Source organism: Moschus berezovskii, chromosome 24, assembly GCF_049115385.1.
Source record: "Moschus berezovskii isolate FMDL1 chromosome 24, NW_MosBer_1.0, whole genome shotgun sequence".
NCBI classification, from domain to species: domain Eukaryota; kingdom Metazoa; phylum Chordata; class Mammalia; order Artiodactyla; family Moschidae; genus Moschus; species Moschus berezovskii.
The window spans coordinates 32,022,522-32,039,350 of NC_142483.1; the positions used below are offsets into that span (position 1 = coordinate 32,022,522).

General features: G+C 40.0%; 1 protein-coding gene across 2 annotated transcripts in view; it reads right to left on the reverse strand.

Moving 5' to 3' along the window:
• SHQ1 (SHQ1, H/ACA ribonucleoprotein assembly factor) overlaps positions 1–16,114 on the reverse strand; it is a 103,127-nt gene extending 87,013 nt beyond the window's left edge. For both annotated transcript variants that reach the window (XM_088831956.1, XM_055414331.2), the window contains exons 1-5: positions 15,857–16,114; positions 11,881–11,945; positions 8,789–8,911; positions 7,670–7,830; positions 586–698 (exon numbers count right to left, since the gene is read on the reverse strand). In XM_088831956.1, coding sequence (XP_088688082.1) covers positions 586–698; positions 7,670–7,830; positions 8,789–8,911; positions 11,881–11,945; positions 15,857–15,999 — 605 coding nt within the window. In that variant the 5' untranslated portion in view covers positions 16,000–16,114. The remainder of the gene's footprint in view (positions 1–585; positions 699–7,669; positions 7,831–8,788; positions 8,912–11,880; positions 11,946–15,856) is intronic.
• Positions 16,115–16,829: the final 715 nt, after the last annotated feature.

Sequence of the window (16,829 nt, forward strand, 5' to 3'; positions counted from 1 at the left end):
AGCCTGACAGAGATGCATGATAGCTCAAGACACAACTGATGCAGGTGGGAAATAAAGCAAAACTTAAAATTAGACTGTACTTATATCCTAGCCCAAAAAACAGTTATTTGTTCATTTGAAATGGATCCTCGATTACAGGTGCTAGTGGATAAAAGGGTTGGGAAAACCCACCCCTCGATTAGCCAAGAAATGCAATACATAGATTCAAATTCTTAAAGAAACTGAAATGTGTTTTTATTCATATATACCATTATTCACAACTGAGTCTTCTGAAAAGAATGGTGTGTATTCTCAGGAATGCAGTGTTCTATTTTAAAGTCTGGAGAGCAAAAAACTCAAAGAAGTACACTAAAAGATTTCTGTGGTGTGCTGAAATGAGGTAATGAAAAGTAGCACCTTACAAAGATCACCAAGGTATAATAGTTGTAGGTTAATTTAAATGTCAATTAAGGTTGTGAGCTATCACTCATTTCTGGAGTCCAAAAAGCACATGCCCAACATGGTCAAAAAGGCACTCAAAATTGTTTTAAATACTCAATCTCAAGTAAATTATTTAAACCTTAAGAAATAAAACTCAATACTTACAGATAATGATCAGGATCAAACTTGGCCAGCTCAGCATCCAGGCGTTTCTGCCTTCGTTCAGCAGCAGAGGTGAAATCTGGATCCTTAATATCAATAACATCACTCAATTCATCCTAAGAACACCCAAGAAAGAAAGAATAATTGCTGTCTCCTATTTGAGCCATGAAATACCTAATTTTGTACAAAATGCCCAAACACAAGAAGAATCTAATTGATCTATAAGTCATTATTCCACCTGTGACATTTAAATTCAAATCCAGCAAATGTTTGTTAGACATCTACTATTTGCCAGGCCCTGTTAGAAGCTTTCACATCAATTATTTCATTTAATCCTTACAACAAACTGATTAGCATGGGTTAAAGCTATAAAAGTTTAACATGAAAACCAGAACAGAATAAACCTCTGCAAGCAAACAGAACATTTAATTCTCCATTTATTCCCCCATTTACTCCCAGAGATTTAAAAATAATGAAGGTGGAGCTGCTGCTGCCAGGGGTGCCATGTCAGCAAACCAAAACTTAGATAATTTTCATGTCCCTGTAAATACTCCCCTTGAAGAGAAATGCAATCTTTTTAATCAGTCCCCCAAGGCCAAGCCAACCTTAGGCTCTGTCCTTATTTTCTTGCCCCTTTTCATCCCTAACAAGAATTTTTAAGGGCAATTTTAATAGATATAATTTCCAGTTTGAAACATGTATATTATCATATGTGAAACGAATCACCAGTCCAAGTTTGATGCATGATACAGGATGCTTGGAGCTGGTGTACAGGGATGAACCAGAGGGATAGAATGGGGAAGGAGATGGGAGGGGGGTACAAGATGGGGAACATATGTGCACCCGGGGCAGATTCATGTCAATGTATGGCAAAACCAATACAATAATGCAAAGTAAAAAAAAAAAAATTCTAAATTTAAATAAAAAAGGAATAGTTCTACATTATGCATATAAAAATTAAAAAATAAAATAAAATGTGACTCAAGCAAAAAGAAAAGAAAATTTGAAAATCTAATCCAAAGTAATATTCAACATTACCACAGTCATCTTCCCCTGGATGAATACATACTGATTTACATCATGTTTCCTAAGTCCAACTCTACAAAAAACACCTGTATTAGTAAAACCACCTACAATCCATATGGTCTTTTTTCTTTTGACTAGAATTATGAAGGGAAGAAACCTTGTACAATACAAAATATTTCTAAAGCTCTTTTTTCTTTCTTCAATCTCCCCATTCCCACCACCAACTGCAAGGGATAAATAAGCAAACTGGAAGCAGCTTGAAGACTATTAGTTGAAAAGAAATCAAGGGAAATAACTTGGTAGACGGTTGTGAAGGCAAACTGTTAAGAGAGACTTGTAAAGAGAATGATTGGTTGGTGACTGATGCCCAGGTTTAAAGTCAACAGCTGTGGCACAGCAAAATCACTACAATGAAACCAGCTATATGGAATCTTCCAGGGAGAGACTAAGACACAGAACTCTCCACACCATCAGAATTCCTGCAATTAAAAAAAAAAAAACTCCAAAAAAAACCCTCTCAGCCCTACCACAATCCATTGAGCTAAAGTAACATCAGGCATGGTTTTCCAGTAGTCATGTACAGATGTGAGAGCTGGACCATAAAGAAGGCTGAGCGCCTGGCCACCTGATGTGAAGAGTCAACTCACTGGAAAAGCCCCTGATGCTGGCCAAGACTGAAGGCAAAAGGAGAAAAGGGTGGCAGATGATGAGATAGTTAGATAGTATCACTGACTCAACAGACATGAAATCTGAGCACACTCCTGAAGATAGTAAAGGACAGGGAAGTCTGGCCTGCTGCAGTCTATGGGGTCGCAAAGAGTCATACACAACTTAGCGACTAAACAATAAAACATCACCAACATTTAATGTAAGCACATCCTAGTAAAATGAAAGGGCCCCTTTCATTTTTGGAAGTCACATCCAGAATATGTGAATACTTCAGAGCACAAACATTCTGGGCAAAAAACAGACCCCCAAACTTGGAAAAATCTACATTCCAAGAGTTCTTTTACAATTTACTTTTGGGAGGCTCAGAATGAATTTTCCTAAAGACACATGATTATAAATCATAGTTAGATTCTCTGGGCAGCCCACAAATTTACTCAACTCAAAATAAAATGGAAACTCACTCGCAGTACAGAGTTTACAAGCGTGCAGCAAGGCTTCCAAGGGAAAACATTTTCAGAGTTCTAGTTTAATTTGTCAGAAATATCTCTTCCCTGAGCAGGACAACCTGGACTCTTTCTCTCTCCTCTGCTTCCTCACCTGCCTGACATCACCTCCTCAACCACAGAGACAGGAGGGGCAGTGAGGCAGGCCTTGGGCGGCATGGTGGGGGGCGGGGAGTGTGAAACTGGAACAAACTAAAAAGTGAAGTTAGCTTGGAGCAGTGAAATCTAAGGCATTTGTCAAACAAGAGAAAGGAAGAGGATAAGAAATGACACACTACAACAGGGCGAAAATGATTCTTGCTTTTGTTTTGTTTTGAAAGTACTGCTAAGGTCAGCCGGGAGAGCTACTTAAAGATGGGCAGTGCCAAGAAAAGGTCACGTGGGATCTAAACAAGGCTAATGTGAGTTTCAGCAGAGCAAAGGCCGAGACTGTCCAGAGAGAAAATGAAGAACTGTGTGCCCATCAGGCCAGTAGGGCTCCTGGAAACAACAGCTTCAGGTCCCCAGTGTAGCTGACAGAAGGAAAGGGCCGGCAGGCCAGCATCCTGTGGCTGCTGGCAGCAGTAGTCCCGGGAGCCTGCTGGGTGGGAGTCCAGAGACTCTAGGATTGTTGCTGCTGGCAGCCAGTGACGCCAGAAGCCTGGTTAGAAGCCCTGACTTGGAACTGCCAGGGCAGTTTTCCAAAGGCGTCCTGTGGCTGGCAGAAATTTCTGAAAGGAAAGAGTGTGTGTGTGATGGGGGGGGCAGGGGGGTGAGTGTGCACACGTGTGTATGGGTGCAGGGTGGTGACAGAGAATTTGTTTCAGCAAAAATAATTTTATTTCCTTCTCAGTATCAGTATAAAATACGGAAGTTCACAAGCAAACCCTGTGTAAATGGCTGGTGGGAAATAAACATGAAAGACTATACACTATCCCCCAATAAAAGGTTAAATAATTCAATTCAGAGAAGATACCTGGGTACTGAAATTATGGATGATGTTTTACTTTCTTTCTTATATTGTATCTTTATAATGAATATATATCACTTTTATCATCAGAGAAAAACAAAGCTGTATTTCATTTAATGGAGGGTGGGTGGGAAGAGACTGTAAAAATGTTAGTAAAATATGAGTCAACAAAACTTTATGGATATTTTCTCATCCAAAGGCAGAACCAGAGGAACTGTAAATGGTGGTTTCTTAAACACATCATTTAAAATAGAAAATATGTTCTCAAAGTTCTTATTTATGCAATAATGGTCTGTTTCCTCTAGCTCGTTTACTAGTAGAAAAAGGTCATGGGGATGACGTGGGGTGGAGATAAACTAAGAGTTTGGTACTGACATATACACGCTACCACATGTAAAATACAGATAATCAACAAGGGCCTACTGTATAGCATAGGGAATTATAGTCAACATTTTCTAATAACTTATAAGGAGAAAGTATCTGAAATATACATATATATATAAACACACGTATAGGTATGTATGCATGTATAATTGAATCACTTTGCTGTACACCTGAAAATAACACAATATCATAAATCAACTATAGCGCAATTTTAAAATTTTTTAAATAATAAAATTTCTAAAAATTAAAAGAATTTCCTTACAATCCATAAAAAAAGGTCTTACATGTTAATCTTACATGATTGCTCAGTTTTTAATCGCATGACATGAATATCACAAACAGAACAGCTATAAATGCAATCGAACTCTTCAAGTAATACCAGTTATGGAAGATTTCTGTGGCACGATTACATAAAACACATGTACCTTAATACCCCGAAGACAGCATCCTTTAATTACTGGCATCTTGATTCACACATGATTTTCAAAAGTTCTTATATTTCCAAACTGTCATGAAGGACACCACAAACCTCACATTTAATCCATATGAGAAAACACAATATTCTGTAAAGACTACACACTGGTTTATCCAGCAGTAGAATATGCACGTACAGTAGTGATGAGGCCACGACAGAATGGTGACGTGGAGCCCATCCCAGTGCCTCTCAAGGACACACATACCAGCTGCTAGCTATCACTGGAGGTCAGATACTGTCCACTAGCTGTCACTGAGGTCCACAGTCTACCCAAGTTCCCCAGAGAGGGCTGAGCTTCAGGATTCACTCTTAAAAGAGTTTAGAAAAGTAATGGTGCACATACAATCCATGTGTTGAGTCTGGGGCGGCACACCGTATTTAAATTCATTGCTATTTCTACTGCAAAATCTTTGAATACGCACACACTAAGCAGGATTTTTTTTTTTTAATTATTGAAAAACTCATATCAGTTCTGATCAGGTCATGTCATCAAACTCAATACAAAAAACTTTTAGTTTCAGACTTTTTGTGATCCCTACATTGTACATGTGGCGTTATACACCTGCACTGTTAATAGTATTGCTATTTACACTATCCTTTAGAATTTTCTCAAATGCATTTTGTTTTTCCCTCTGTTGAAGACAAGAGGCATTCAAATTGTTTACAGTAGCAAGGTTCAGAGGAATGCAGTCAGGAAGAGCTACAGGAGGGCTCCAAAAATGTGAGGATGATTCGTTTGTGTTTTATTTTAGCTGGGAGACAGGAATCTAGAGATTCAGGGCATTAGATAAGACATCCAAAGATAAAAAGAAAATTGATTAATAACTTTTCTCTTTACTCAACCTAAACTACTAACTTAGTGAACGTTTTCAACAGATACAAAAATTTCTGACCTCCCAGGGACTTGGCCTGGGCTCACATCATGGCAGTCCTGAATCTTCTCAGCAGCGTGGCAGAAACCCCTTGAGAGGGTCTTCCCTCTACAGTGGCAGTAATGAAGAAACCGAGTTCCTTGGCATCAACAAGCACTTTCAGACTGAATGTACAATCTGTCCTTAGCCTGCAGGAGTTTTCTCTCATTCATTTATAGCTTTAGACAGGTAATCCCAAAAAGATTAACCACAGACTACTCTCTGCCAAACAACTGAGGTCCATTTACTGTAGTTTCTGCTGTAGAAAAAAACTTTAGGGAGAGAGAATATGGAGAAACCATAACTCAGCAGAAAAACATATAAGGCGTTTGAATGAAGTATCTCATCAGTATTATTTGCTCTTAAGTAAATCCCAATTTTGTTCCCTTTAAGAAGTTTTGAGAGCATTTTAAATTTCTTAAGGGCAGAAGTCTTTCTAGCATGCTAATCTTTTTTTTTCCAGGAGTTTTCAAATGTAGCATCTCCATAAATTAGAATCTAAACAGCCTTATAAAGTAGGTGAGCAAATTTATGGCTGTTCTACAAAGAGGAGACAAAATTTATTTGTGGTCAAATAACTGGCCTGAATTCCAAATTTAAACAGAGGTACAAGTAGGACCGAAACATAGATCCTTTACCTTTCCTTAGCAGACTCAAATATGTCTTACTATAATAAACCACATACTAAGAAGGTTTAGCATCCAAGGCTATGGTTTTCCCCGTGGTCATGTATGGATGTGAGAGTTGGACTGTGAAGAAAGCTGATCGCCTAAGAATTAATGCTTTTGAACTGTGGTGTTGGAGAAGACTCTTGAGAGTCCCTTGGACTGCAAGGAGATCCAACCTGTCCATTCTAAAGGAGATCAATCCTGGGTGTTCATTGGAAGGACTGATGCTAAAGCTGAAACTGCAATACTTTGGCCACCTCATGCGATGGGTTGACTCACTGGAAAAGACTCTGATGCTGGGAAAGGTTGGGGGCGGGAGGAGAAGGGGACAACAGAGAATGAGATGGCTGGATGGCATCACCGACTCTGTGGACATGAGTTTGAGTGAACTCCGGGAGTTGGTGATGGACAGGGAGGCCTGGCGTGCTGTGATTCATGGGGTCGCGGAGAGTCGGACAAGACTTAGCGACTGAACTGAACCCAAAGGGATGAAGTTAAAATTAAAAAACTGTTCATCACATGTTTCTCCCATTTAAAAAAAAATTAAGGGGACTTCCTGGCAGTCCAGTGGTTAGGGCTCTGCACTTTTACCTCTAAGGGCTGGGGCTCTATTCCAGTCAGAGGAAAAAGAAAAGAAAAAAAAAAAATGAGCTATCAAGTCATGAAAAGACATGAAGGAAACAAACACATATTACTAAAAAAGAAGCCAATCTGAAAAGGCTACATGTTTAAATGTTGCATGGTTCCAATTATGTGGCATTCTATAAAAAAAAAAAAAGTAAAACTAGACCAAAAAGTTCAATAAGAAAATAAATTAAAAAGATTTTAAAGTAAGACGCCAACTATATTGCTTTCTATAATACAACTAAAGTAGAAAAAAATCCAAATCTCCATTTCATTCATGAAATAGAATTTCCTGCATTGTCTGAGGAAGAGAGTGATGTCATTCCTTTTTTAGCCTAACTGACCAAAGAGCAGATTTTAGCAAAAGATTCCATTCAAACCCCACGAAGAGTAAATACAGAAAAGTGTCTACAGTACACTAAAAACTAAACAATTTGATCAAAAGACAGAAAGCCCTTCTCACCAGGAATATTCTGTTTCATTTACATATAAAACAGAAGGGACATCATGCCACAAGTAAACAACTTTCATTTTTCAGAAGTATAAAACATAAAGCTTTTCAGGAAGTCTGAGGAGAGAGGGGTTCTGTTCTGTATTTTGGAAACTTCACGTCTAAAATAACATCTGAAGTGGAGAAAAAAGAAAGTCCCAGGACATCTTTCATGTGTAAGCACAATGAGACCCGGCAACATAGGCAGTGCCACGGAAGGGAGTGACTGTCCGTGTAACGATCACACGCAAGGAAATGTGGTTTGCGCTCTAAATACATCATCTCCTACTATCTTCATAAAAAACCTCCAGGTATGAGCAGAACCGAAATTAAACTATGCAAATGGTCAAACCCTTGGCGTATAGCAAGGTCTTTTAGAAAAACATACCTGCAACCGCTGAAACACTCCTGAGCGTAAGTTTCCAAACCCGTAGCGGCAGTTCGGATTCAAGGCACTTTCTGGTACCTCTTCATAGGGGGACTGTTCAATTTCCCAATCAAATTCATCATCGTCATCTTCCACTCCTTCCTCAGAAACCTCAGAAGACCCTAAATATGTAAAGTACTAGTTCATTAAACCACTAGATTTCCTAGGTACAACTTGGGGAAGAAAAAGTATAGGGAAATACTGTCTGCCCATGTACCCCAAAAGAATACTCCTGCCATTCTCTTTTTTTTAAATATGTTAATGTATCATACTAGGTCCATTCTGGGTATACTACATAATAATGTGATGTTGGCAAACATTACAAAATGATCACCATCTGTCCCCATATAAAGTAATTACAGTACTATTGACCTTATTCCTTATGCTCTATATTACATCCCCATGGTTTCCTTATTATAAAACTGGAAGTTTGTATGTCTTCATCCCATTCACCTATTTGGCCCAGCCCTCACCTCACTATTCTTATTAGACAAAAAAAAAAAAAAGGAACCAAGCCAAAGTTCCATCAATGGTAGAATATATAAATAATAACACGATAAAAACAAACAGACCTCAGCTATACATGGATAAATCTCACAAAAATGTTCAGTGAAAGAGGCTAGACAACAAAGATCATTTACTGTAATGGATTATATATATATTGATCCAGTTCAAAAAACAGGCAACACTGAAGGTAGTGGTTACCTTGGAGAGTCAGGAGTGAGAAATAACCAGGGTAAGATTCCAGGACTTGGGAGATGTTCCACTTCTTTGACCTGGGTGGTGTTTGCTTTCTGATTACACTGAATTGTAGGCTTCTGATTTTAGCTCAAGAGGCCAATATTTTGGCAAACACAATTGGTCCCCCAAAATGACTGACCTACTGGTTTAACAGAGTTGTTTATGTCTTAAATTAAATGTCAACAAATGAAGTATTTCCATATGGTGTTACATGATCTCATCTTGTCATCTGAAGTATTTTCTCCTGTTTCCTATGTGCTACATCCCTTTCCCCCAAGAAACACACAGCATTCCAAATATTCATTTACCTGCATTTCCTCCCAACTGCAATAAACATACCTATCTCTTCCACAAGGGGTTTTGCAGTCCTGGATTTTCTTGGTGCCAGCAGAGCAGTTAACATGTTCAGCCCTTCAAAATGTTGGCCAGGAGTTTCTTTGGGCAACCGAATGGTAAAAATTCCTTAAAGATAAATGGGTTCTATGCTTAGCTAAATTAAAATACTCAAACACTTCACAAACATACCTAAGAAACAGACATCTCAGAATTATAATTTTATTTCACAGAGCTCCAAAATTATGCCCTTAATACATAGTTGGTAAATAAAAATCGAGATAGGAAAAGGCTCAAACAAGGTTTTTCAGAACCACTGATTCAGCTGTCCCCTCTATGAGAAATAAATCTGTTAAAGCTGCAGAATGCTTAAATCTTACCCAATATCACATTCACCTACCGATAACATTAAAAGTTCAGGTCAAAAACACAATGGCCTAAGAAGGCAAAAGCTTAGAGTCAACTGTAGCTGCTGCTGCTAAGTCACTTCAGTCGTGTCCGACTCTGTGTGACCCCATAGACGGCAGCCCACAAGGCTCCACCATCCCTGGGATTCTCCAGGCAAGAACACTGGAGTGGGGGACCATTTCCTTCTCCAATGCATGAAAGTGAAAAGTGAAAGTCAAGTCGCTCAGTCGTGTCCGACTCTTTGCGACCCCATGGACTGTAGCCTTCCAGGCTCCTCCGTCCATGGGATTTTCCAGGCAAAAGTACTGGAGTGGGCTGCCACTGCCTTCTCCCAACTGTAGCTACTCATAAGATTTATTTCTAGCCTGGGCAGGGATGCGGTGAAATCAAGATATCTAGTCCAATGAAGAACAACAAACTGTGGAAAATTCTAAAAGAGATGGGAATACCAGACCACCTGACTTGCCTCTTGAGAAACCTATATGCAGGTCAGGAAGCAACAGTCAGAACTGGACATGGAACTACAGACTGGTTCCAAATTGGGAAAGGAGTACGTCAAGGCTGTATATTGTCACCCTGCTTAACTTCTATGCAGAATACATCATGAGAAACGCTGGAAGAAGCACAAGCTGGAATCAAGATTGCCAGGAGAAATACCAATAACCTCAGATATGCAGATGACACCACCCTTATGGCAGAAAGTGAAGAGGAACTCAAAAGTCTCTTGATGAAAGTGAAAGAGGAGAGTGAAAAAGTTGGCTTAAAGCTCAACATTCAGAAAACTAAGATCATGGCATCTGGTCCCATTACTTCATGGCAAATAGATGGGGAAACAGTGGAAACAGTTTCAGACTTTATTTTGGGGGGCTCCAAAATCACTGTAGATGGAGACTGCAGCCATAAAATTAAAAGGCGCTTACTCCTTGGAAGAAAAGTTATGACCAACCTAGACAGCATATTAAAAAGCAGAGACATTACTTTGCTGACAAAGGTCCATCTAGTCAAAGCTATGGTTTTTCCAGTAGTCATGTATGGACGTGAGAGTTGGACTGTAAAGAAAGCTGAGTACCGAAGAATTGATGCTTTTGAACTGTGGTGTTGGAGAAGACTCTTGAGAGTCCCTTGGACTGCAAGGATATCCAACCAGTCCATCCTAAAGGAAATGGGTCCTGAATATTCACTGGAAGGACTGATGCTGAAGCTGAAACTCCAATACTTTGGCCACTTGCTGAGAAGAAATAACTCATTTGAAAAGACCCTGATGCTGGGAAAGACTGAAAGCAGGAGGAGAAGGGGACAAAGGATGAGATGGTTCAATGGCATCACTGACTCGATAGACATGAGTTTGAGTGAACTCCGGGAGTTGGTGATGGACAGGGAGGCCTGGTGTGCTGCAGCCCATGGGGGTCACAAAGAGTCGGACACGACTGAGCAACTGAACTGAACTGAATCCAATGAAGAATAGCAGCCATTTCAAATATACACAAAATCTTAAATAAGGCAATGATGGCTTGATAAAGTTCTTTGATATCTCAAGAGATATATCCCTAAAGCCTGTCTAATGCAAACCCAAATTCCATCTATGTACTTCTTTTTTTTCCTTGACAGGGTTTATCACCTTCATCTAGGTTCCCCTACGAATAGACTACATTATTCACTCCTCTTACATTTTAAAACATTTTACCTCTTTCAGTGCACTTAGCCATATTCTAATATATCAAACACAACTAAATCCAAATATTTCCACATATTTAACCTTCCTAAACCCCCATTTACTTTCAAGATTTAATAACTATGCTTCAGTATGCAGCTTATCTGCAATTAAAAGCAGATTTACTACCTAGAAAGGCAGATTCTTTGTACTTCATCACATCAGTTATACTGTGTTATGGGTTAGAACTTTGTCGTTTAACTCTTTCATTCCATCTTTCCTCCATTACCCTAGTTCATTGAGGTCAATATTCACTGACTAAATCACACAACAGTACACAAGGTATTCTTATTCCAGATGCAGTGACAAAGGAAAATCCAGTGACTTCTACAGAAGGAAAGTAAATGGTTTCAAGATGAGCTGAAATGAAGGGCTTATCAATTAAGAGAAGAAAATTCAATCAATCTTTAAAAGTCCCTTATGGACAGTTTCTCTCTCACCTAATTATATTTTAAGATTGAAAATAGTAATGGAAAAAAAGAATATGTATATATATCTGAATCACTTTGCTGTATACCTAAGGCTAACAGCACTGTAAATCAATCATACTTAAACAAAAAATAAATTTTTAGAATTCTAAAAAGAAAACTGTCTTAGAAACATTTGACTCACAGCTTACAAAAATCATCCACTTCTTTTCTAATCAGTCACCTCCCACAATCTAACTTTAACTTTTAAACACTTAATAAATGTAGGGATAAGTAGGAAATAAAAGTTTCGGAAAACAGAGCCAGAGTATTTAACTAACTAAACTTTAAAGAACAATGTGAAGTATAATGTAAAGGATTGGGGAAACTGTAACTGTTAAGAAATCCATGAATAACAGGCACTGGACATTAAGAAACAAAAAAGAGTGACAGGGACAGACGGCACTCGCCGTACACCTAAAGGTCGCCACATTACACGAGATTATTATGGAGCTACACCCACATGAAGAATTCAAAGAAAAAAAACTAACAGAAAATTCCAAGGGCAATACCTTTATCTGCATCATAGGATCCCTGCTCATTTCCATTTTCTACAATTCTTCCAGGAAGGGTTAACCTGCAGATGTAATTAAAGGTCTCATGAAGTCCTTAAATTACAAAGCATCATAAAGCATGATAGTAAGCATCAAGCACTGAAATCTATCAACCATTTAAAAAGATATTCCTCAGCATTTAAATTTTATAAACTAAATAACTTATATTTATTCCCTAGCTAAGAAAAAAGGAATCAGAGATGACTCATCTTTCTGTTTGAATAGGCACTAGTCACTATAAAACACTTGAAAAGCCACAATAAATACTAGCTATCACTACTGTTATAGTACTTTCCCTTACTAATGTGAGTTATTTATATACCTGATGACTGACACAGGATGGGGTCAATAAAAGTATACTAATTGGCTTCCAAAAAGAAAAGAAACAAAAAAATGAGAAAGAATAAAGAACCAATAAAACCAATTGTTTATATCGGGTAAATTACTACTTTTTTTAAAAAAGGCAGAAAGCAAAAGTGTTTTTGTAAATCTCATTATTACTGTATAGGGATTTCCCCCTCTTTCCTGCTAAAGGACATGAACTGATTTCCCTGTTCCCAGTTTGACTCTGGGTCAATCCATGCTCTAACTGAGGCCCCAAAAGAATTTTTCTAAAATAGAAATCTGTCACTTTTCTATTACGAAAGCTTCCATGGCTGCTTGATATTGGCTTCAGGTTCAGTTCACTCAGTCATGTACGACTCTTTGCAACCCCATGAATCACAGCACGCCAGGCCTCCCTGTCCATCACCAACTCCAGGAGTTCACTCAAACTCATGTCCATCGAGTCGGTGATGCCATCCAGCCATCTCATTCTCTGTCATCCCCTTCTCCTCCTGCCCCCAATCCCTGGTCTAGACAATTTTAATTCACCCATATTATATATGAGGCCAGATCCATTCCACTCCAAACTTAAAATATGAACCTACTTTCCTCCCACACCCCGCTCCTCCTTGTTTCCTACTCTAACACCATCATCATTATCATCATCATCCATCTTGGCAGACCCCAAAAGGTACAGGGCTTTATCCCTACTTACCTTTGATCTTAATGTTTCCTGAAGCTATAACACATTTTCGAACCAAAAATCCCTTCTAAACCTAGCATAAAAATTCAGTTAGGAATAAATTTGTTATACAATGGATACAAATATGAACTTTACCTTCAAGTTGTGCCATTTACTAGCTCTGTAACTTTCTTTGTACCACAAGTTAATTAACTTCAAAGTTCATATTCCTCATTTATAAAAAGTAAAAAATAATAGAATCTATCTGAGGGTTACTGTGAGAAAGAAAGGATAATACAAAAAGCTTAGTGGCTAGTACAACAGCAAGTGTTCAGAAACTGTAAACTATTATTATCATCTCCCTTCTCCTAAACTCTTTATAAGTACAGAGTTAAATTATTAATGCATGATGGCGAAACAGTATTTGCTAACAGATCTGCCTTCCCTGCTAGACACTCAGTTCCTCAAGGAGAGGAGTGAGCTTTTATTCATCTCTGGTATACTGTAGCAAACTGCATTTCAAAAGATGACCTATCTCACATCATTCCTCCCAATAATGCAATCTATGTCCCCTCTCCTTAAAACTAAGTGGGCTTCTAGAATTGTTTTACCCAAAACAAAACAATATAGCAGAAGTGACACTGTGATTTCTGAGGTTAGGTTATAAAAGATGATATGGATTCTGCCTTGCTCCCGGAAATATTTACTCTTAAAAATTTCAGCTGTCCTGGTAGGGATGCAACTCCCTGCAGGAATCACAAGGGGGACCACACAGGGAGGTCCTGAAATCACATGAAAAGAGATACCCTCCTTCACCTACCCTATGAGTCCCCAGCTGCTTTAGCCCTTCCTGTCTCAGGTCCAGCCATACATGACTGAATTAAAGACCTTAAGCCAGAACAGTTCAGCCAAGCTCTTACCAAGTTCCTAAGGCACAAAATCCAACAGAGGGAGTTAAAGGATTGTTATTTTACACAGTTAGGTTTGATTGGTTATTGGCAGCAGATAATTGCAACAATATGCCCCCTTAATAAATCATAATACCTACCATTTACTGAATATGTAGTTAATTATCAGGCACAGTAATAAGGATTACACATGCATTATCTCAAACCTCACATCAACTCTTTAAAATCACTAATATTAGTCCCACTTAACAGACTAGGAAACTTACTGAGACTGAATAACTTGCCAAAAGTCACAGAACTGTAAGTGTGCTGAGACCCACATGTGCCCAACCCCCAAGCCTCTGCTACTCAAGGAATGGATAAATTTGTATAAAAAGTACTTTATAAACTGCTTCACAAGTAGCTGCTTACTGGGTCTTCACCAAAACTCCCAATCTTAATTAAGCAAGTGACTTTTATTTTGGAATATTTATTTCATTGTAATTACTTAATTTTATCATCCTATCTCATTTAAGATATTTTCTCTGAGCCCTTATCTGCAACATGAGTATATAACAAAACCTACCTTGTGAGACTGTCCTAAAATCAAGTGAGTCACATAAAGCACTAACTAGGAGTAAAATGTCAATAAATGTTTTCTAACATCATCATCATCTTCTTCCCATTCTTCATGTTTTGGCTTTAATATCACCTCGTCCAACAGGCTTTCCCTAGTCACTTTGTATAAATCCAGACACTCTTTTATATAACATACTCAAGTAGGTGGATTAAGTTAAGGCCAAAGGGATACCTGAGCAGAACAGGTTCAGGCCAAGTACTTAACAGCTTAACTCAAGGAGAATGTCTGCACTGGAAATGTACTTGGGCAGGAAGGGTAGGCTGGAACTACACTTGAATGAGAAAGATGAGGAGACTGGATTTTCACTCGGTAGAAAGGAGAAAAGAATGTATTGACAATGTTGAGAAAGAATAATATGGCTGCTGCTGCTGCTGCTGAGTCACTTCAGTCGTGTCCGACGCTGTGTGACCCCATCCCCATAGACGGAAGCCCACCAGGCTCCCCCGTCCCTGGGATTCTCCAGGCAAGAACACTGGAGTGGGTTGCCATTTCCTTCTCCAATGTGTGAAAGGGAAAAGTGGAAAGTAAAGTCGCTCAGTCGTGTCCGACCCCTAGCGACCCCACGGACTGCAGCCCACCAGGCTCCTCCATCCATGGGATTTTCTAGGCAAGAGTACTGGAGTGGCTTGCCATTGCCTTCTCCGGAATAATATGGCAGTGTCTTCTAAATAATGATGCCTATCTCCAACGATCGCTATCCAGGTTAAATGAGATAATGCACACAAGCACTTAATCCTTCACTTAAATGCACTGCTTGCCCACACAGACAGGGGGAGAAGAGGTCAGCTGTTACCACTGATGTTAGGTTCTGCAGGGAGAAAAATGCAAACAAGAGCTGAAGGTCCCTCCCTGAGGCTTGCGGGATGATAACGACAATGAAGGAGTAAAATCAAACAGAGAAGAACCAAACAACGAAGAGGTGAAGGAGACTTTGGCATCAGCCGGACCAAGAAAGGCGAAAAGGAAAGCGTCAGCCAGGAGGTAGGGGAACAGGACGTGGGTGGACTGAAAAAGTCAAACCGACAGGTCAGTAGGGAAGGCAGCGTGAGCCGTCTCGGGACAAGGAGGACTAACGCAGAGCGAAAAGAAAACAGGAAAAGGGACAAGAACTAGGGCGACAGGACAAAAACAGGAAAGGCGATTATGGTCACAAACTCTTCGTTCTAAAGTGGCTCCGGAGTCTCTTCCAGGCGGGGATGTAAGAAGACATATCAAACAATAAGCTTCTGCAGCATTCAGAGCGCGCCTGAGAGAGTTCGCTTCCTCGGCACCTGCGGCTGGTACCTCGGGAAAAGGCAGTCGCGACGCCGAAAAGTCCTCCCTCGATAAGCAGTTATCTAATGAATGAATAAATGAATCCCCAAAACATGCTCTTCCCAGAGCCAAACACCCGAAACTCGCCTGAGAAAGTACGGCTTGGCGTAGAATTTGAAATCGACCCCCTCGAAATAGACATCGAACTCAGAGACCCGGGCGTAAGGCACGCGGATGGCAACAGTCAGGAAGTCGGGGTCCTGGCTAAGATCGAACGCCGGGGTCAGCATCACCACGCCGAACTCGGGCGCCCAAGTCGACCACTCTCGCAGCCTCCGCGGGCCTGCCACTGCAACTCTCCAAGAAGTCCCCACGCGCCGGTACCCGCTGTTAGACACGGTGCTTCCGGCTCTAGGCGGAAGTGCGCGTGCGTGGGAGAGGAAATCCCGCCTCGCGCAGGTTTCCATGGAGACGGGACGCTGTGCGCTAGGAAGACGAGAAGGGACCGGAGCAGTGAGGCTTTGTGCGAGGAAATTGAACCCAGGGCATAACTTGCAAGAACCCGTGCAAGAATCCACCTTAAAGCCACGAAGCTTCTTTAAAGGTTATTAGAGATGATTTTTAACAGCATTGGCTTTGCAGGCAGTGAACCCTGCGTTTAAATTCTTCCTTTCCAATACCCAGAAGTACGACTTTGAGAAAGTTACAGGACCTCTCTATGCTTCAGATATCTCTTCTATAAAATAAGGTTAGAAACCTAGCCTAGTAGAGACGGTGTGAGGATAGCATGCATTTGTGCATGTTAAGCTCAAACAAGGTTCCCGGCAAGTTGTCGAGGCTCGGTGTGTTGGAGCAGTCACCGCAGAAACCACAAAAACACCGTTACTGTGGTTTTCCTTAGTTCTCACGTGTTTTGTCAATAACTCCCCTTTCTCCCTCTCCTCCTTCGTTCTCTACCGATTTCTATCTCCTCCTTTTTCCCTCCATGCCTCTCTCTCTCTCTGTCTATTTTCTGCCATTTTCTCTCCTCTTCCTAACTTCTTAATTGAACAGACGCCCATTCCACTCATCTCGTTTAATCTACACCACGAACGCCGAAGAACACGACTCACAAAGGTTA